Source organism: Meleagris gallopavo, chromosome 7 (genome assembly GCF_905368555.1).
Source record: "Meleagris gallopavo chromosome 7, MGAL_WU_HG_1.1, whole genome shotgun sequence".
Classification (NCBI taxonomy): Eukaryota; Metazoa; Chordata; class Aves; order Galliformes; family Phasianidae; genus Meleagris; species Meleagris gallopavo.
The window spans coordinates 13,214,720-13,236,810 of record NC_139410.1 but is presented as its reverse complement, the minus strand read 5'-3'; the positions used below and the strand labels follow the sequence as shown (position 1 = coordinate 13,236,810).

Genomic DNA, 22,091 nt, shown 5'->3' with positions numbered 1-22,091 from the left:
CTTATGTTCAAACATAGTATATCCAAAATACTTGGGAAATGTTTAAAGCTCAGTACAGCAATTGCATAACAGACACTAGACTATGCACATTATATACAGCACAGTTGCCAACAGCACTGACTGAGGCATTGTAAGGCCTCTGGAAGATGCCCACCATGAGAGGTATTGGCCTAAACTGGAGATCCTTTCATTTTCTGCAGACAGCACTAAGTGCAGCAATTCATCCTCCACAAGGCAAAGCTCCAAAGCTTTCTGGGCAAACGCAGCTTCTTCAGGCTTTTAAGCACTAAGGAAAAAGGTGCAGACTCCTCTATACAGGAGAGCTTATTTAGAAACCACACAATGGCTGCAGAGATAATAATTTTAAGATATTCTAGTGAGCAGTCAAAAGCAGTAAGAATCATAACACTCCTACGCCCCTTCTCCCTCGAGTCAGATTCACCCTTTTACCTGTAATGGTCGGTACAGGGCATACTCGTCTCTGAAGAGCTGATCATGATGACTGACACAATCTAGCCAGCGTCCATCAACTAGTGCTTGCCCAATAGCAATGGCTTGAACCCTGGAAGCATGAGTGCAGAGACAGTTTTCTGTTTTTAAACACATGGTTTATGGTACAACATGGTACAAGAGAAAAATGTCGTTTGCTATGACTTTGCACTCCTCTGTATTCCACTCCCATACTTAACTAGACACTTCTTAAAATATTGCAGAGGGGCTGAGTGTAATAATTCAAGTATGGACTTAGATGAAGAGACTGCCAGAGCTTTAAAACTAAGATGTCCAACGGACAAGATATACTATTTGTACTCCTCCAATATCTTTAGCTTGAGTTGCACATGTTGAACATCTCTGCTAAGTAAGGACACTGGCTCTGTAAATACGAAAGCAATCTTAGTTTTATCTCCCTCTTGCATACTGAAATACTTCTGGTTCTTTATACTTCTTTACAGTGTTAAGAGTCAAGCTGTTCCACGAAAAATTTAGCTGTCTAACACTAATAGTGATCTCTGACCCCAAGGCAGACTCATCCTTTGGAATATCAGTGAATTCAGCAGTCTGCTTTTTTCTAGGCTTATAAAGATTGAAATGAATTTTTTTCCCTTCTTATCAACAAGGAAATGCCTTGTGTGGCCAAAAACTGCTTTGTAAAGCTGGGAGAACAAAAATTTTTAGGAGAGTCTTTGCAGTACAATCACTGCTCTCTGCCCGTTTGAGTGGTAACTATCCCATACACTGCCACCCACACCAGATCTTGAACCAGTGTGCCCCATGCCCTTTTCTGGGGGAGCACGGGGAATCAGAATCATACTCGCAGGGAGCAAAGAAAGAAAATTCTGATACCCTTCTTTCTTGCTTTCTTGCAAAGCGGTCTCTCTCTGGAATCGAAGTTACCCCACATTAGCCAAAACTCACAACCTTGTGCCAGAGTCAGAAGACACCTGTCACCCTAAAGCATCAGGGTTACCTTGTGGTTATGTGTCCATTTCTGATGAGCCAGTTCACCAGCTCTTTTCCCACAATGCAGTTGGGATGTGTCCGCAGCCAGTAGCGATGGTCTTGGAACTCCATCCCACTACTGTGATGGCAGATTTTCTTCCACAGATCTTTCAGCTGGACTGAATCCTGGACAGGGAGATACAGAAGTTATTTAGTAGTCACACCTCAGCACTAGTTTCAAGAGCATCAGTCTGGGTCCTCAAACCAGACTCTCAATCAAGCACCCTCTAGAAACAGACACAAAAATCTAAGCCATTTTGCTTAACTTACATGAAGGTGCAAAACAAACAGCAGACAAACATGGGATCAGCTCCTTACAACCTTCCTTTATATAAAGTTAGAAATAAAGAAGAAACAAGACAGTTACATTCAGAGTTAAGGGGCTTAGGGTTTTAATGGATCAAACTTTTCTACCACCCACAATATACTTATGCTTTCACTACTGTTCTCTTGCACTTTAGTCTCAAACTAAGGTGGTGCTTATAAGATCAAGGAAAATTCATCCTTTGGAAGAGGTTTTTTTTCCTACACATTCTTTGCTCATCTCAGGTTTTATGAAGCACTGTAGTTTGTGAAGTACCTAGCCCAAATAAAGCAGGTACTTGACACTGCAATACACACTGCCATATATAATATATATATAAATACTTTAGACATTGCTAGCTTCAGCCACTAAATAAAAGAAGTTGTGTCCCCTGCCCAACTTAGTTAACCCCCTTGGAAGCTCTAAGTATTTTCTTCACACCACTTGGAACACTTCAGCCTATGCCCTGGTCTTGTTTTGAGGCCTGCTAAACATACATGTCAAATCTTGCTTTAGTTAAGCTCCATTCAAACTCAAATATCAGCTTCCTACCTAGGCCCTTTTGCTCTCCACATGCACCTAGGTTCTGCACAGCACAACCTATGGTTGCTGAGTTGGAACAACCTGGAAAATAACTTGGTATTATTTTGAGAATAACAGAACACAGCAAGGGATGGAGAAGACCCACTGCAGCTCACTTTTTCAAACACTTCACTCATTCCACCTTTGTGCAACAACAACAGAAGAGCTTTAATGCAACTTTTAATCAATTTCAGCTTTCCAGTTAACTGCCAGATCCGCCTCATTCCAGCTCCCCAAGGATGCTCTGAGATCTAAACGTTTTATTCTGCTTCTGTTATTGGGCACCTTTCTGCTATTACCTTCAGCACTGGCTGCCCTGGACATCATCCTACACCAACATCAGCAGCTCCACTGCCACACCAGGTATAATGTCAAATAGGTCAGCTACTGAACACACCACAGGATCATAAGATTTGATGCAAGTGGCAATTCAACAATTTATCTGCCTTATATTTTTGCTTTAACTCACATGGCAAGTTCAGGAAACTGAACAAATTGGCAAAACACAGTGAACTTTTTCAACTCAAGGATTTTTACCTCTAATTCAGAGAAGTATGTGTTTACTCCATGTATGTATATCTTCCCCTACTCTGTTTCATAAGCAAAGCTCATGAGTCTTCTGAATGCAGTACATAAACATTTCAATTACTTTCTGATACAGTCAGCTCCACATACTAAAAACAAGAAACAAACAGTGGGAATTCCCAGCAAAACCTACATCTTCTGTACTCACATGAACAAAAGTTATACTAACAAGCTCCTTCTTCCTCAAAGAAGAAAACAGGCCAAAAAAATTAAACATGAAGCTGAAGTGCACTGGGACTTGATCATCCTTCTCCAACTTGCATTCACAGCGTTTTAGATTTTACTGTTTCTGCACTAACATGAATGGGGCAGGGAGGTGTAAAGACATGCCCTAAAAATGCTTCTCTCTCACATGACCGTCCATTTACAGAGCTGTACAACCAAGCAGGAACTAGAGTGTTTTGATTTACTTGCATTCTGCTGATATCAACACTAATATAATATAATATAATATAATATAATATAATATACCTGACAATATAAAAGGTAACATTCCTGATTTTAAATATGGCAAAGAAAAGTAATTTTCAATCTTTGAATGTGAAAAGCACTCCCCTTTTCTCCAATTGGTTTTGCCCCCGTTGTTGGAACCTGTCTCTCCGCCACAAAAAGAAACGCCATTTGCTACTTAACGTTGCACAGTAACTGCTACCTACAACACTCCACTCAGCAAGAAGAGGATCACAGGAACTACTTAGAACATTCAGTTACACATTGATTTTTCCTTGAAAAAGTACGTCACAATCTTTCAAAAAATATTAACATTTATTCTGCAAACAAGGGGAGGGGTCAAGTTACGTTTCAGTCCAATAAGCTGCAGCAGCTTTAACTCATTCATCAGAGAAACATTTTGAAATAGCCATTTAGAGTTGCCTTTTAAGTAGCCTAAGAAGGGGAAAATCTGAACTTGGAAAAAGACAGAATCAGACCACTTGGTTACAACTGCAACTGTGGCAAGTATAATACACACAGATTTACCATACACTGACTCCGCAGAGTAAAAAATTTCCTGAGACTAAAAATCTACATATATTTATGCAAATAGCACATCTGATTTCAGGAAGACAGAAGAGCCCAAAGCAGTGTCAATATTCTCCATGCCTACACCACCTGGAGGAGCAGTCTAGGCAAGAATACTCAAATAAAATCCTTGAGAGGCAGCAAGATACTCCCAGTGCATGACCCAAGGAAGCCAAACTTCATTGCTTTCACAGAGCAAGACAAACAGAAGCCTGAAAGGTACCAGAAGGATTTTACGCTCATCCTCGCTGGTTTCTGCCTTCATGTGTGTGCGACTGGCCTGGGGGCTGACGGATGTCTCATAGGAAGGCACCATTGGTGAACCCGACCGATCCAACGACAGGTTAGTGATGCTGGCTGACCTGGAGTGCAGGAGAGAAGGATGGAATTACAAGTCTTCATTGTGTAGTGCTTCAGCAGAGCAGACAGAAAGAAAGGATGCCCAGGAAACAAAAACTTTTGTAAAGCCATTTGTAAAAAGCAGCTGAAGCTAAGTTCAGACACAGCAGTTCCTACATGCCTGCATTTGAATAGAGTAGGAAAGGCATGAGATGCTGGATAATTAGGAAGTCCAGCGCTTTGGAGGCAAGGCAGATGCCAGCTAGGGCAGTTAATACCAGGAGATCCTTGTTACAAGGCACTGAGATTCTCCCTATCCTTGAACCACTCAAAATTTCTCCTCTTCATATCTCTGAAATATAAACACTTCCACTGGTGTTATCCAGTTTGCAGTGGAAAGAATTCTAAAAATTAATTTGTCTGCTGGACTTGTATTGTGATATAGAGCATTCACCTGATCTCAGCCCAACTGTTAGGAAATCCAGGCTACTCCAATACAAACATATCATTTTGCAATAATCATTGCAAAGATACAAATGCAAATACATTTTCCAAATAGTTCTGCTCCAATACCACCCTAGCTAGATTAAGCCTCTGAATAAACAGAGTACAAACTCTTCTCATTTCACAGGAGCTGTATACATGCAGTATAAGCTAGGAACGCTAACAGTGCTGGAAGGAGTGCACACAGACAATGTTCTGCACACAACTACAGGGAAGATCAGAATTTCGATGCTGCCCTGATCTAAGAGGCTTGCAGCAGCCTCAGTGGTGAGAGCTGTTGGCAGTTCTTACTCTTTGGAACAAAACTCAGATAACCAATTAGCAAGCTCTATTAACAGTCACAATGACTTTTCCTAAGAGTTCTCAAAGGATGATGTGGCTAATCCCAAGTGCAAAAAACTAAAGCTGAATTACTGCAAGGAAGTAGGAATTGAAGGTACTATAGGCACAAAATCATTACTTTTTCCTGCTTTTTCTTGAACAGGAGTCCATTTTAGTCATTTATGCAGAATCAAAAGGAAGTATCTTGGCATTGTATCTGTATGCACTAAGGCACGATAGCAAGCATTTTCTATCCTAGAGTTCTAACTTGCTTTGAATGCCTGTCACTCTTCTACTGTTCAGATGCTGTAAGTTGAAAAGAACTCGAATCAATAAATCAGCCAGGCAGAATAGTGCAGTTTTACAGAAGACATTCTGATGTGGAATACGAGATTGACATTAAAGCCCACAATTAAGTTGTTTCACAAGAGTTACTTTAACTGTGCTACCTATTTATAAGCAGCAGGGATTTTTAATTTATGTAAAATGATATTAAGAGTTAGAATAGTCACACTACGTTTCATACCTATGTCCTTATCAACACCAACGATATCCAGAACACAAATGTATTAGGCTAATCTAACAACAGAGGGAGATGTTGCAATGACAACCTCTATCCTTTAAAAGAACCCACAGAAAAGTTTTAATCCTCTGCAACATTTAGCTGACATACTTCCTCCCCCATTAATTTGAGAAACAGTATCACATCTCTCTCATTCACAGACAGATAATAGAAGGTAACTTCTGTTCATTGCATCTAGCTGCACCCAGCCTCCACCTTCTGTATCTGTCATCTAGGAAGAAGTATAATCAATCTTGCCTCAAATACCTAAAGGTGCTTTGAGAAGATCTAAAAGCTAGTATTGCTTAGCCCTGAGATTACATTCTGTGGATACAGTTACAAATGACAGAAACTCTCTTTAAATAAAAACCTCACAACTTCGTTTCTACATCTTCAGAGTTTTGGCAGAAGTGAGTTATATCTGATCATTACTCCTCAAATGTGAGCCCAGAGGGCTAAGTACCTCAGTGAGGTCATGAAAAGGCAGAACAAGTTAACTTGAACTAGCAGTTTGGGCCTATCATAACCAGCTTAGAATCCTCCTCCACTGCATGTGTGAACAAGCACCAAAAACTTTTTAAGTAGGCAATGTCAACTCGCACAGGAAGCAGAACGACATCCTCAAGGTCTCTTGAGATCACTACAGATATTTACCACTGAACTTTTAACTCTGGACTCCTCGTCATGTTTGCCCAGAACTGACATCTGGTACTAGCTTATTCACCAAGTGTTATTCCCCCTAGGTGAGATCTTCACCCCTCAGAGATACAGTCAGTGTTCACTTCCTCTTAACTGCGTGAAAGTAAAATAAAGACGTGAAGTAGTCCATTCCCTGAAAGGCACACCCAGCATCCTTCCCAGCTGAGTTCTCAAGTCTTTGCTGAACCTGCCAGAACCTTCCAAACCACTTCACATTCTGTATTCATGGAACACCAGTGCAAACAAGTTGATGAACATCTCCTGGCTCCAACAGTGAAATTTGGATCATCTTTGCTCTGCTCCTCATATCTTTGCCTCATCTTTATTTCCCCAATTTAACCACAATGAAAGTATTTAACTAGAAACATAGCAGAAGTGTTACGAAGTAGAAATTACTTGTTCTTCTCATATCAGACTATTTAAAGCGATTAAGCTCAAGCATTCACAAGTTATACAAAAACTCTCATAAACATTTCAAATTCATTCCAGAATTGTGCTGCATAAAGATCTACGATGAGACTCTGGCCTAAGAAAACCAGATAACTTTAACAAGATTTTATTTAGTGAATGAGCAGAGGGACTGGGGGTGGGAAACAATACAAAACAAAGACAACAGGAAAAAAAAAAACATCTCTGCCCCTTCTCGACTTCAGACTTTGTCTCCCAGTACTAAGCCTCTGTGCTGCTCCCTTTTGTTCAGTTGCCTTGGAACACTCCCTTTCTTAGCCATTTCCATTGTTTTATTTCCTCTTTACCACCATCTCCATTTGAATTACTCAGTAGCAAACTACGAGGTTCCCCAAAGTAGTACATTTCTTAGCAGGAACATGTACCTAAGGGGTCTTTTAGCCCAGAGAGTCTCATTTTAGAAATGAAATAGCATGCTCAGTAAAATCAAAATGCAAAATATAGGCTTTACAGTGAAGAGCGTGCAATGAGTGCATCCAGAACAGGAAATATGCAGATATGATTAGTTTACCTATTCCTAGCTGGAGACTTCCCTGCATCCTCCTGGACAGACCCAAGGCGTGCAGACAGTGCTGTAGTTGAAGAGTCTGGGTGAATCAAACTGTAGGAGAAAGGGGTGTGTTACAGATGTTTGAGAGACCTGGCACGTGCAGTAACATCAGAACAGTTCCAATTCAAGTACAGTTCATCATAATGCTACCTTCACATCCATTATAGTTAAATCAGTGAGATAATAGGGAAATCCTTCCCCATCTGTAGGCCAGTGAAATCAGGGGGACAGCACTTAAGACTTCTACTCTCAGGCTCATGTTCTGCTCAACCCCCACCTCTTACATCAATTTGCCCTCTTTCCCTATATCCCTTTCATACAGGTTTCTCCCCTTTTTATTACCTGCTATTCAGGGGCAATGCCTCTACCTGCAAAGCACTATCTCCAACACACCATGTTTGCAATACAAACAATGATATCTATATCTAAATAGCTCATATCAAGATGCAAAAAAGCTTCTGCAATTGTTTTACACTGTCACCTTTGCCCTGTTTCTCTTCAGTCCAGAAGGAAGGAGAGCAGATGCACAAACACCTAAGACATTAATTCCTACTTGCAGAACTATGAGATACAAGTCACTACACTCCCACCTCCAACAACTGTACTGGTTGTGCTCTGAAATGTAGATATGTTACCAACACAATAAATGGCCTTATTGAGAAAATGTACACAATACCACTTTGTTGCTGTACTTGCCCAGAATACTCTACTCCTTGACTTTTAAAAGAAATGACAAGTTAGTTGAAGTAGGAAGGCATGCTTCTGTGTTCCAGGCGTTCAAAGATTAGAGTACCATCAAACAAGCAAATACAGCAGCACCTTCCTAAATACCTTTCTCACTTCTTTGTTGCACATGACAGGAGGAGATGGCCTTATTCTATACACAGTACTTTGGGAAGAGATTGAATTCCCAGCTTTTCTTCTGATGAAAACTACTTCACATACAGAAATCACATAATATCAAATAATTTAAAACTTCACTAGAAAAGTTTCCATATTTCAATTTGATGAGAAGAACGTGAAAACCAAGCACAGGATTAGAATCCTGTTCTAATTCCACATGCTCCTAAACCAGCAGCTTTTGTCTCAGCACGTGACAGCCTGAAAACACATTTAAGACTCCAGAACTCAACAAAAAGCCCTTCACCGTACCTTTGCCAGGTTAGATCCTCCTCCAGAAAGATGTTGCGGCTTGCTTTACGGCTCCCAACTGGAGTGCGAGGCTCACCAGGATCCAACACTGACACTGAACACGCAGAATCTGACAGAGCATTTAAATCTTCTCCAATGGAATTGCTATCTGTGGAGTGTGCATAGCTTAAGGCTATTTTGCGGCAGTAAGTACAGGCTCGGAGATCCCCTACAAATAGAGGAAGCAGACAGTCTAAGTGAACAGGAACAAAGAGTATGCTGCTCCTTTAGTATTAGGTGTGCAGTGGTGAGAAAGAGAGGGATTTCCTGTTTCAAAACATCTTTGCATGTTGAAGTCTAGTTCTCTTATTCCCTTAAAGAGCAAAACCCCAGATAATTATGCACCAAGGGAACTTCTCCAAGTCAAATGATGCCTAACACACAATCAGTTGGTGAGAGCTTAGTTAGGAGAGTAAAAGAAAGAGGTACAATAATAGCTAGTAAGATGTGACCATACGAGTCAATGTCTGGAATTAGGAATTTTCATCAGGAGACATCTACAGTTTGGTGATTAGCATTTGAAAGAGTTTCCCTTGCCCTCCATTTAGAACACATGGCCCCTTTCTGAAGTGAATATCCTTATTACATAGTGGCCATACTTGTTTTGTCATCAAAGTGTTGGTACAAACAAGCAGACATAGCATAACCCAACAACACGAGCAAGAAAAGGTAGAATTGGGTGCTGTCATCCCTCAAAATTACTTCTGAGCCTGTTAGAGACCTGTACAGCATTATCTAGGAGATGTCAGAATCTGAAACGCAATAGTACAAACAGAGCAGAGCACACAGACAATGTTCTACTTCTCAGTGAGTCGATCCTACCTGTGTAGCCCATGAATTTTCCAGGGATTTCTTGATTGCAGCATCTACTACAGAAGATCTGCCCACAGAGTCGACAGTGGTGCCTCCGACGGAAGGTGGTGAATTTCTCACTACAGTCATAGCACTCTTTGCACTGGCTGTCAGGCATCCAGTACTGCTTCAAGTCACTGTCCTACAAAGCAAGGCAGCACAAGAAAACTTTTTTTGTAAATAAAAAAGCATGTTTAGATTAATGATTGCTTTGCAAGCTGTACACATTACAGAATAATATCACTTTTTCACCTTTGTGCATGCACATACTTGGATACAGACACATGCATGCACAGAAGTTATTTTTCACACAGTTTTATAGAAAGCCAGAAGACTGAGACAGTTCTTAACTGTGAGATTAAATCCAAAAAGGATTTGCCTTCTTGATTCAACACGGATGGAAACCAGAAGATGAAAAACAAAACAAAAACCATGAGCTGTACATAACAGCCAAGAAGCAACAAACAAAGCATTGATTGCTTCTCCCTTTTCACTTGCTTCTTGCACAGCAGGTCTTCAACCAACACAGTTTAGTATCAGCTGAGGTTCAGTTTTTCAGAGGTAAATTAAGCTATCAGGAATTTTCAGTGCAAGATCATTTCAATAGCTAACACTAGGATGTCTTCTGAAATGATAAAGGACAAAACTATGAAGTTATTACATTGCCAGATTCTTCATTGCTCAGCAAACAGTTGTAAAACCTGACTCCAAGACTGATGTAGCTTCAAAACTCCACGTTAACCGCTACGTGAAGATAACTGCAGAATACACATTCAGCAGATAATGTCATATACTGATTACACAGCATGAGTGCAGCCACAGTTTGATCTTGAATTTCAAGGTTTGAAAACAAAGAAGTGAAACCTCCATGTGCTGATGTAGCTATAAACATAGTAAGAGAAATCTGTCAATTACAATTCTGAGCATGTCAGCTACAGTCACTGTGGATGGGGGCAACTGCTAATGGTCACATGACAGCTCTGCCTGTGAATCGTTCTTTGCTAGAGTTCAATTCTGGCAATGAGCCCTTTTAGAGGAACTGAATACATGGGATTTTTCTTAGGAAGAAAAAGAACAGCATGAATTTTCTTAAAACAAGCCAAGAATAAGCACAGAAAAGAAAGCTGATCTTATTCCAGTTTTCACATAAGGAAAACGTATATCCTGGATTCTCATTTATTTTTGGATGCTCACAAAGTTAAGTTTAACACAGCTGCTAAAACAATTTTGAGGCCAAAAAGACCAAAATGACAATTTCATGATGTATTTATCCAAGAGACTCTGAACAGAAAGAAGCCAAAAACTGTTCAAGATAGTCTAGAAAACTTTAACACAAATAATAAACTTCAAGCAGAGAAAATTATAAAAAATAGCTTTGCCAAGGATCTGCTGCAAAGCTGCAGAGGATGCTGATTAGCAGTTTTTGCTGTGGTTCTGCAGGATGAACAAAGTCTCTGGTTCTACCCCGTGGACAGAACAGCTACTCTAGCCACAGAACATTCTATCCATATGCATAGCCTCCAGCACCCCTACCCATGACCTCAACCACATTGCTCCTGTCACATTTACTTATGGCTGGGTGTTGAGAAACTCAGCCATTGCTGATTTCTCTGTATTTTGGGAGAAGTATGGAGGAAGGAAACTAGAAACATCTTCTAAGCTCTTTGCCTTGCTCAGCTTGAAGCCAACACGCATAGCAAGAACAACCTACAAGGCAGGATTCAGAACAGAAACATGTTACTCTGAGCAGTACCTTCCAGGATGTAACATGTGCCTTCTACAATAATAATGTGGTCTCCTCTAGAACTAACTCCATAGTGGGAAGAAACTTGCCTGAAGTGACTCAAGCAAGATGAGTTTGCAGGCAAGGGCAGCAAGGCACCATCATTTGTATGCACATCAAGTATGCTGACAACTGAAAGACCTCTTCCAGAGAAAAATCTAGACTTATTAGCTTACTGCTGCACCCTGCCTGTTTGAACACTAATTTCCCAATCACCTCAATGATAACATTTCCAAGGTCTTCAGAATCTGCCAAAAGTTAAAAAATAAGTAAGGGCCGTACTCAGGGTCCTGCTAACTGCAATGAAAGGCTTGAATTTCACTCCCCAAAAGATCACTCTTTGTTAAAGTAGAGTTTCTTTAACAAACTTAAGTGAGTTTACTCAAAGTCCACCTGCAAAAGCTACCGAGACAAAAGCCTTTTTCCAATTTAATTGAATTAAATATACTTCTGCCTGTTCATGCCTTGTGTTCTCAGACACAGCTATATATATCATGACTTATAAATAGTTGTGGTTTCTTCTCCTGTCTAGATCCTCCCATTAAAGGCCTCATCCAAAACTGCAGAGGGAAGCAAAAGCAGCACATTAATAGCAGCCACCAGTCAGTTGAATCAAAATGGTTAACAGAACAAGATTTTCAAGTAAATGTTGTTGAACAGTCATTACCACAATAAACAGATTTAATTCATCCCTAGAACTCTTGTTACTCTTTCTCACAGGCAATGTTTCTCTTCCCCAAGGCGTGCCTTCAAGGAAGAAAATAACCAGGTAATACTAGATAAGGTAATACAGAAATGGGAAGCAGTGTTAAATGAGAACATCTAGTCTAGGCTCAACAAAATGAACAATTACAGACCTCTGACATGACAAAAGCTGTCTTCAATTTAAATCATTTCCCATGCACTCACATTCCGTTCTGAGTTCATTCACTCATCTATCAAACATCTGAAAAAATCTTCATGATACATAAAAAAAATGAAGATCAAGGAGCTCAGTACACAGCTCAGTTTCTAGATGCTTTGCCACACAAACCCCTCAAAAGTACCTGGCTCTTCCCTTCCATGATTTCTTTGAGGCGTTTTAAGACAGTGCTGAGGCTTCTTAACTGAACTGCTGTTCGAGGATCATGACCTCCAAGAGGAGGTTCCGCTTTCCTTCGATTGTCTGCAAAGGAAGGCAGAGTAATAACACTTATTCCATGGCACATCCACATTTACACAACAACATGAAATCCTACTGGAGAGAGAAATGTTTGCATAAATAGGCACTTTACAAAGTTGCAGTGTGCATCATTTCTTACCCTTATGCTCCTCTCCTCCAAAATGAGGATGTCTGATAGCTTACTTTGGCATTTTAAATGCTATTTTCTAAGTGTTTACAAAAACCCATTTAAATTCTGAGGATTACAACATCTTTTACAGAAGCAATATTTAGTTTACTATATTAACCTTGTAATATCCTTTTTGGAAAACTGTGAAGCCTTACTTTAGAATGCCCTCTAGGATATTAATACTCACAAAATAACTGTAACAATTGTTACCTTCCTTCTAGGACTGGTATGAGTCAATGGCTTAAGCTTAGCTTACTTACAAATGACTGCAACAAGTCTAAGAACTCCATAGCTCAGTTTCTATTATATTCAGTAACTCAGAATAAAATTTATCCAGAAGTTAGATACTTTAAAAAAAAAAAAAAGTCAAGCTGCTGAGAACTTGTATGGGCATTCTTATTTAACTACAGTAAAGAGACTATTGAATAAGAATGTAATACAATTAATTTCTTCCCTGTAAATGCTAGACTGCTTTGAATTTTTGCTATACTAGTTACAATCTGGGTCTTTCTCTCCAAAAAGGATCTGCAGATAGTGCTTGACCAACACTATCTGCAGACAGTATTTAACCAACAAGTCAGAGTCACCTTTCTACATAAACATTTTTTCTGAATAGTTTAAAGTTTCTTACCAGCTTCGCTGCTCTCCATCTGACTAGCATTTTAATCTGATTCCCTCAGTACAGGAAAAACAGACATGGCTGCTTTTTGTTTACAGCTTTAGAGACCACTGATGTCAGCAGGAATTCTGACAGCACCAGCAGAAGGCTGTTAACTGTTGCACTGCAGTGAGAACTCAGCTGTGCCTCTGCGTGCAGGAGATCAAAACTCTTAAAGTAATGTGATTAAAACTGCAAGATTCCATGCCTTCTCTTCAGGTTCTTAACAGATATTTTTAGCTAATTAAGTTAATTGTATGTGCATGTAATTAACTCTGTACAACACAGAATACGCAATGGATCATTTTAAAGAGTCCTGAGTACTTAAATCCAGTGGCTAGCCACTTGGAATTTATTTAAAAGCCAACTAAGCACGCTTTCTAACAGAACTAAGTTTTTCTAGGGTGATTTAAGTGACCTTTTCAGGAAATTATTATGAGGTCTCCTGCTCAATTAACCACAAACCTTATAAGGCAAGTGATTACTAAATTATGAACATACACTATGCTGAGGAAATGTCACACCTTAACCCTCCCCGGGCTTCTTGTTACTTAAAGGCTGTTTTCTGTATTACACAAAACAATGTCAAAAGGTTATCGTCAACATTAGAAAAAACATGCCATTAGCAGTTAGATACATTATTAGAATCACCTTCACTTCCACAAACATTAAAGTATTTTTAAGAGTACAAGCTTACACAGCAGCAACTGTTTTCTATTTCTTCCCCATCCACACTGCCCCTGAACAGACTCTGTATGCCCCATACTAACTTCCAATTTGACTTATTTCTGAAGCTATTTGTCCTCCATAAGTTAAAAATTAACTCTTAAAGCCAAAAAAAATTCTCGTATTTCAACAGTAACCCTCATTCTTCCTACATACATTCATAGCAGCAAAAGCTACACATCCTCTGAAATACAATGTTTTCTGCCTCATTCTTACTGATCTGTGATCTGAATTTGGACTGTGATCACTAGAATCATAGAATACTATTCCAGCTATAACCACCTACTAAGCTTACGTGTTCTTCTGAGTTCAATTCACAGAGACTTGCTGAACTGACCAAACACTAACATCGGATGTAGAACTTCACGCAGTTTCAACAATAAACAAAGAACCCTACCAGGAATACCACAGTTTTGATAATACAACATGAACAACATGAGCTTTCTAGTTTCCATGGCCAAAGCACAGTTTCACATTCAAGATCACTATAACAGCTTGAACACTCTACTCTAGTGACTTGAGGAAGATGCAAAGTATGTCATTTTCTAAGGCCTTTTTCAAGGAAAAAGATGCTCTGATAATAGGCCAAGTTCTTCCTGCTTCCCAATAGCCACCACATAATTTCCTTAGGCCTTCTTCCTTCTCATATGATTGCTGTCCCTTTTTCATGCCTACTAAGCTCTTCTGCCTTCCTTGTTATTGTCAGTCTGCTACAATTTTGTAGCACTAACAGCATTATTGTGCTGTTCAGGTAACAAGTTAGAATCACTTTTATTACCAATGCTCCCTCTCCAATTGGTCATCTAAAGTGCATCTAATTCTCTGTAATAGCAGTTCAAGTTCTTCAGCTGAAATGCCAATAAAGGATGCAGCACATTACTCTAGAGCAGGCATGTCCAATCAGATATTCAGCTCAAAAATCTGATAAATTTGATAATTTCTGTCTCAGCAGAGAAAAATATCTTTTGTTTCACAATCAAACCTTATTCATGCCATTGCTTTTTGGAATTACACACATTTTGAACAATTATTTTCAATGATGAAGTACAGGAAGAGTAAAATTTCATCAAAAATCTCTGATGAACACCTTGAGACCTCACTAAGAATTGCAACCACTGCTACTGAACCCGACTGGTGCGTAAGTTTCACAGAAATAAGGCCAAATATCCCAATAGTTTTTATGGTTTTGTCTCTCTCTTCTTTGTTTAATGTTTTAAGAAAATTATTTTAGATTGAAATGTTTCATTACTTATACATTAATGAAGCTGGGAGGATTGGCTGACACGCCTGAAGGCTGTGCTGCCATTCAGCGAGACCTGGACAGGCTGGAGAGCTGGGCAGTAAGAAACCGGATGAGGTTCAACAAAAGCAAGTGTAGGGTCTTACACCTAGGGAGGAATAATTGCATGCACCAATACAGGCTGGGGGATGAGCTGCTGGAGAGGAGCTCTGCAGAGAGGGACCTGGGCGTCCTGGTGGACGACAGGTTGGCCATGAGCCAGCAGTGTGCCCTCGTGGCCAAAAAGGCCAATGGCATTCTGGGGTGCATTAAGAAGAGCGTGTCCAGCAGGTCGAGGGAGGTGATCCTCCCCCTCTACTCTGCCCTGGTAAGGCCTCATCTGGAGTACTGTGTCCAGTTCTGGGCTCCCCAGTACAAAAAAGACAGGGATCTCTTGGAAAGAGTCCAGCGGAGGGCCACAAAGATGGTGAAGGGCCTGGAGCATCTCCCCTATGAAGAAAGGCTAAGTGAACTGGGTCTGTTTAGCTTTGAGAAAAGAAGACTGAGAGGGGACCTGATCCAGGTTTATAAATATCTGAGGTGTGGCGGCCATAGTGGTGAGGCCAGTCTCTTTTCAGTGGTACGTGGAGACAGGACGAGGGGAAACAGACATCAGCTGCAGCATAGGAAGTTTCGCACGAATGTGCGTAAGAACTTCTTCACGGTGAGGGTGACGGAGCACTGGAACAGGCTGCCCAGGGAGGTTGTGGAGTCTCCTTCTCTGGAGATATTCAAGTCTCGCCTGGACGCCTACCTGTGCGACCTGGTGTAGGGAACCTGCTTTGGCAGGGGGGTTGGTCTCGATGATCTCTAGAGGTCCCTTCCAACCCCTACAATTCTGTGATTCTGTGATTAACAATATTGTGTATTTTGTGAAGGCTGCTCTGAAAGTAGTGACTCCCATTTTATTATGTTGGTCTATAACATTAGGGGTGAACGTTGGTGGTATGGCAGTAGAGGTTGAACCTTCTCATCAATACTCCTTTTTATTTTGTTGCTGGTGTTTGGGTGACAGACACCAGCAGAGGGGCAGCCTGACAAAATGGTGCCTCACATGGAAGTACACATGAAGAAAAGGGTGTCTCTGAAATCTTCCATACAAAAAAATGTCACCCACTGACATTCATCAATGCTTGTGAACATTTATGGAGACCAAACAGTGAATCTGAGCATAGAGAGGCAGTGGGTGGTGCGTTTCAGCATTGGTGACAGTGGGTCACCTTTGCTGGTGCAGATTTATGAGCACGGCATGCAGCCTCTTGTCCATTACTAGTGAAAATGCATAGCTAATGGTGGTAGCTATGTTGAAAAAATAGTGTTTGGTAGCTGGAAATTTGCTCTATCAAATAGTATTATTGTGCTCTTTGTACACATTGTCATTTCCATAAAAATAAAAAGGAGGCGTTACTTTTGGAGCAACTTAGGTGTAGGTGGCCCAAGACAATTTCTGTTCATTAAATGCAGCTCAGACAAGCCAAAAGGTTGCACATTTATGCCCTAGAGGGAAGCCACAAGTCAGTGCCATACAACCCACTAAGTATCTTTGACCTAAACCTCGTATCCAGCATTTCCTCCTATTTTCACAAATGCCTTTACATGCCAAAATAATGATGTAAGCAGTCCTGAAGGAAACACAACTTCAATCCCACACATTTGATACTAGACACTTTCCTACAAAAGCCACCATTCCTTACTGTCTTGCACTTGCAGTTGCCGGACAGCACAGCCCCTGAGGAACAAAAATATCTCCCGTGCAGACAGTGCAAGCTAATGGATAGATGAAGGGTAGGAGTCAGCATCATCAGAAGCAATACCATTCCATCACTGTTTAGAGCCACCAGCAGCCTTGCTCCAAGTCTTTTACTTATTCATTCATTTCAGTTTGCTTAAACTTGGCATAATATTTAAACTCAAGTAGAGTAGGGAGGCCTTGGTGAAGGACTTTACCATTTTCCCGCTTACGCTCATCACTGTTGGTTAGAAGATTCTCTTCAGAATAAAGACCAAGTCTATAAAACACTCAAAACTTGCAGATAAAACGTTACAAGAAAACGCAGCTAGATCAGACACCTCACTGACACTGAGCAAAGTAGGTGAACTGAACTACAAATCAAGGCGTTTGTGTAAATCACATCACTTACTTTCATACTTGGGTGTCTGAGCAAGTAATAATACCTGCAGTAAGAGTTACAAATAAGTTCATGATTCTTTTTAGTTAGGAGAACAATTCATAAGATTGTTTTTTCTGCAATCCAGCATTAGTTGCAATGACAGAAGTTAAATTCTCTCCCACTCCATATTTGGAAAACCTCAAAGATCTGTTCATTCAGTACCTCTTAAGACAATAAAGCATGAGAACTGATTTTCTATAGCTTGTTTCTGGAAAAAAAAAAAAAAAAAAAAAAAAAAAGTAAAGCCTGATGTGAGGGGAGGGAAGAGGGAAAGATTTTTCCCTCCTCAAGATGGATCTGAAAAAGCACTGCAAAGCCTCTCCACCCAACCTGTAGGCTTTTACTTGAATTGCATAGCTCGTGTTTGTTACAGCACTAAGGTTAGGAGCAGATGCAGAAGATGGTCTATCCTGAGTCAGGCCACTCAGCACCATGTATCGCAGAAATTTCTTCAGGAAGTCAGCAAGTTCACTTTGGTCTTGTTTTATTTCCTTTCTAATGGAACTCCCTATTTCTAAGCATACTTTCAACCAAATCCAAGAATACGTATTCATTTTCTGAAAAGTACTTGGAATAAGAACACAATGAACCCTCTGTTTGCTTCCTTTCACCTCATTCCAAAGCAACTCCGACTGGCTGGTACAATACTCCCCTGTAGCATAAAGAGATGAAATTACCTAGGGTTGAGGAAGATCTTCTTTGCAGCTCACTAGTTAGTTGTTTTTTGTACGTAACTGGTGATCTCAGAGACTGAGCCCTGGGGGGATGCTGAGGACTGGACCAGCTGCTGCTCAGTGCCTGCGAATCAGTCTGTGCTGCTTCTGCTCTCTCCGCTGGGGATGAAAGCCTGCCATCATCTGGAGTTGACAAAAAGCAAAAAAACAACCATTCAGATACAACAGAGAAAATCAGCAGAACGTGCAAAACCCTCATTTGGATCATTATTATACATAACAAAACATGATTTTTTAGTCTGAAAAGTGCCATAAAAACAACAGTTTAGAAACACGCCTAATGTGAAAAGTGTTTTAAAAAAACAGCAAGCAGGAACTATTTCTGACATGGAAGAGCTACCCTTCATTATCAGCTTCTGCCCTCAGAGGAGATTTTCAGTTACGTTAGCAGTCAGTACTGTAGTCACTTTAAAGTTAGAACAGTCTTTAATAAACCACCCTTCTCTACCAGAGGATCAAGCATAGACAGGTTCTCAGTGATTCCAGTAACATGCCCATCTTGTGTGCTGTTTCACAGATGTTTTTTTCCACTCTTTCAAAACAGTACTTTGCTGACTCCAGCTACATTTGCCAGAGACAAACAAACTAAACCAATATTGACCAAATTTATGTTCCTTTCAATAAATTAATTACGACACGTGGTATTCTACTGTACAAACTAACAGCAGTCATATCAAGCAATTATTTTTCATCCTGCCTAAGAAAAATCTGAACAGATCAGCTTGCTTATGCAAAAACCTATCTTGGCTCCCTTTCCTCAGAAAGTATGCTTCACAGAGCTGGAAAATGAACAGATAAAACAAAAGCAGCTGACTGGGCTGCCATCTCCAGCAAAGACAAAGGTAGGTTTTGCAGGATGCACTCAGGTGCATTCTTTCACCATTCTATGCAAGATTCTTCAAGAAACCAAAACCAGAAACTCACACAGTTCTATAAGAGCTTGCCTAACAATAACATGTTTCATATAGACACAGCACAAAGGCCAGCATCAACAACAGCATTTTAATATACAAAACCTTCATAATGCTTGATGAAGAACACCTAAGTCATACAAATTAAGAATGGACTTCCTATAAATACACTGTTTTTTTGTAGCTCCACTGCCTGCCACCCAAACGAAGGTATGGAGGTAGATGAGGAGTGGAAGAAGTCTGGAATAAGAACTTGCTTTGGAAAGGCAAACAGATATTTCACTTACACAAGCTGGCAAAGGGTTACTGCTGTTTTCGGCCCTGAAAACTTAATACAGGCAAGGGACACTCAGACAGCCAGATAAGAAGCTTTGTGCATTTTTGTCTGCTGACTGGCTTGTCTCTGACCTTCACAGGCAGCCACAGAGCTCAGGTGCAAGATGTTGGCTATCTTCTCCCACGGCAAAGCTCTACAATGTCACCCAAGAGCAAGACGTAACATCCCGCACAAAAGACTGACTCACCATCCACTGGGCCAGTGGTCCTACATTATACTCTTATGTTCAGAGGTGTTTCCACAGGTTCGTGTGGCAGGAGAGGCCATTAATAAAACAGACAGCACAAAACACAAGTAAACATGTTCTCCCAAGCACTTACCCTTGCTGAAACGGAAGAGATTTACAAAAGAGCTGTACGCTGATTTAAAAGGAGGCTCATCCTGGTCAGGAGTCAGGGGTTTGAAGTGAGTGAGGTGAGATGGACTGCTAGGAGAACGAGGTAGATCACTGGTAGAATCCAGTGTTGGAGACCGCTTGTCATCTGCTGCCATTTCACGTACCCTGAAAAGAGTTCAGCAACACACACACATAAGGTGGTGAAGCAGATCACTTCAGTCAACCAAAAAAGAGGTAACTCAAATGCTGAGGGAAATGTTCAACACCCCTACCACATAAATTTGCTATTAGCACAGGTCAGAGGGCCAGGATTAGGGATCCAAGTCCCCTCACTGGTCAGACAAGACAGCAGCACCACAGGAGGTAGCAATTCAAAGCTGCTAGCTAAAGACTCAGAGCAACCAGATTAAGAAAGCAAACATCCACAGAGCCTGACAACACATTCTGGTTGTTGCTTTATGGGATTTGACTCATTTGAATTTTTCAAATGCAGTCTCCAAAAAATGCAGAAAAGTTTCAACTTCAGATTAAAAAAAAAAAAAAAAACATTAATGCTGTGATATCTGCAGCCCTCATAACGACTAAATTGGCATGCCTTAGCAAGCACAAGACACATTTCTTTTTCTGGCCAGAATTGGAAATACAATGAAATGCACATGAAAGCAGGACTGAAAGACTAAGTTTCTTTGGTGGCACACAGCTTCCTTCCCTTTGCGGTACAGTGCAGAATCTCATGCAAGTCACTTGCACAGCAACCCAAGCTGTGTTCTATTTGCTGCCATATCTAACACCTGCAAAGTTCCTTGTTTTGAAGAGTAGATACGTTAAAGAAAGGAAAGGGGGGAGCTGTGTTAGGAAAGTCATACTTGTTGACTCCACTTGTTGTGTATCAAAGCTTTCATCCATATAGCCCAGAGTCATACTTTCCCACACACTATATTCTCAAGCCTCAACAGACGCCTGATATCTTCCACTCTGGTAATGCTATTCGTACAAGCTAAGGTACTTACTTCCTTCATCTTTGCTTAAGCAAGACTCGGTGAAACATCTGAGAGCCACAACACAGGGAGCTGATGTGACCAGCTGATCCCCCTTATCTCTGCCCAGGATCAAAACCGTTTAACAGCTGACTTCCTGCCTGGCAGCTGATGCATGCTCCTTCCAGAAGTCACAGTTCCCACAGCTGTTTCCTACAGCATATACCCGTTTTGGTGTCTGGAACACTTTCTTCTAAGTTTTCAGAACTCCCACTAAAAACCCCCATGTTTCTGCATGACACCGGGAGTGCTAACAGACTGCACTACATGCATGGCTGCTCCCACAACAAACGCACAACAGAAAGTATCCCTAAGTCACTCATATGACTCCTCATGCTAATTTCCATTCTGAGCAGTGCACGCAGGAGGTGCCTGTGCTCCTCCCCATAGCACCAAATCAAAGCACCCTTACAGAGCCCAACAGCAGTCCCACAGCCGCCAAATTCACCTCACAGCAGCCGGCTGCGGCCTGGCAGAGCAGGAGAACAAGCGAGTTCTGGTACGCACACATAACACATACACGGGTCTGGAAAATAAACTTCACCTTCGAGAAAAAAGAGAAACAAAACAACCTGCTTGCTTCTATGGCGGTAGTAGCAGCCTCCTAAAGCCGGCGGGAGGAACGCGATTCTCAGCGGTGACCCCGCAGGCACCGGGCTCCGCGAGCGGGAGGCGCGGACCGGGCAGCGGCACAAAGCAGACGCGTGCGCGGCTCCGCACCGAGCGGCGGCGGCGGACGCGCCGAAGGCCGTTTAAGCTGCGACACCGCCAGCGATCACGCGCTGCCCGCCGGCAGAGCTTCAGCAGGGGCGCGGGCCAGGGAGGAACCTGCGGGCGCTGAGGCCGGCACGAGGCCGCGACACCCGCTGCCCGCAGCAACCCCCGGGGCCACGCGCGTTCGGACACGGTGCTCGGGACCGAAGCGCGGCTGCGGGACGGCCGCCCGGGGGCAGCGGCCCGGCAGCGTTCCGCGAGGCCGCGGGCGAGGCGAGGTCTCGCCGAGAGGCCTCGCGTGCCCACAGTGGCCCAGGTACCGCGCAGAACCGCGCGACCCTCACCTGCCGCCCGCGGGTACCGGGCCGGGCGCAGGCCGCGGGTGCGGGCACCGCCTCTCCCCGCCCCGCCCGCAGCCACGCACAATCGCCCGCCGACCGGACCGAGGCGTCGCTAATCGAGGCCCCGCGCTCATCCATCCGCCGCCGGCGGTCGTTGGGCGGGGCGGCCTCCTAGCGGGACCCGCCCCGCGGGCGCACTGGGGACGGCCTCCTGCAGAGCGGCAGGGCGGGCGCTTCCCCGCGGCGCTCCTCTCC

General features: G+C 42.0%; 1 protein-coding gene across 7 annotated transcripts in view; it reads right to left on the bottom strand.

Moving 5' to 3' along the window:
* The window catches only part of PIKFYVE (phosphoinositide kinase, FYVE-type zinc finger containing), a 63,781-nt gene extending 41,809 nt beyond the window's left edge, over positions 1–21,972 (bottom strand). For 5 of the 7 annotated variants that reach the window (XM_085228195.1, XM_085228196.1, XM_085228197.1 and 2 more), the window contains exons 1-10: positions 21,840–21,972; positions 19,728–19,909; positions 18,103–18,282; positions 12,307–12,425; positions 9,448–9,619; positions 8,587–8,794; positions 7,396–7,485; positions 4,215–4,353; positions 1,469–1,626; positions 451–562 (exon numbers count right to left, since the gene is read on the bottom strand). In XM_085228195.1, coding sequence (XP_085084321.1) covers positions 451–562; positions 1,469–1,626; positions 4,215–4,353; positions 7,396–7,485; positions 8,587–8,794; positions 9,448–9,619; positions 12,307–12,425; positions 18,103–18,282; positions 19,728–19,909; positions 21,840–21,970 — 1,491 coding nt within the window. In that variant the 5' untranslated portion in view covers positions 21,971–21,972. Of the gene's footprint in view, positions 1–450; positions 563–1,468; positions 1,627–4,214; positions 4,354–7,395; positions 7,486–8,586; positions 8,795–9,447; positions 9,620–12,306; positions 12,426–18,102; positions 18,283–19,727; positions 19,910–21,229; positions 21,326–21,353; positions 21,552–21,839 lie in introns of those variants that run through there. The other 2 variants (XM_085228198.1, XM_085228199.1) reach the window with 2 other exon arrangements.
* Positions 21,973–22,091: the final 119 nt, after the last annotated feature.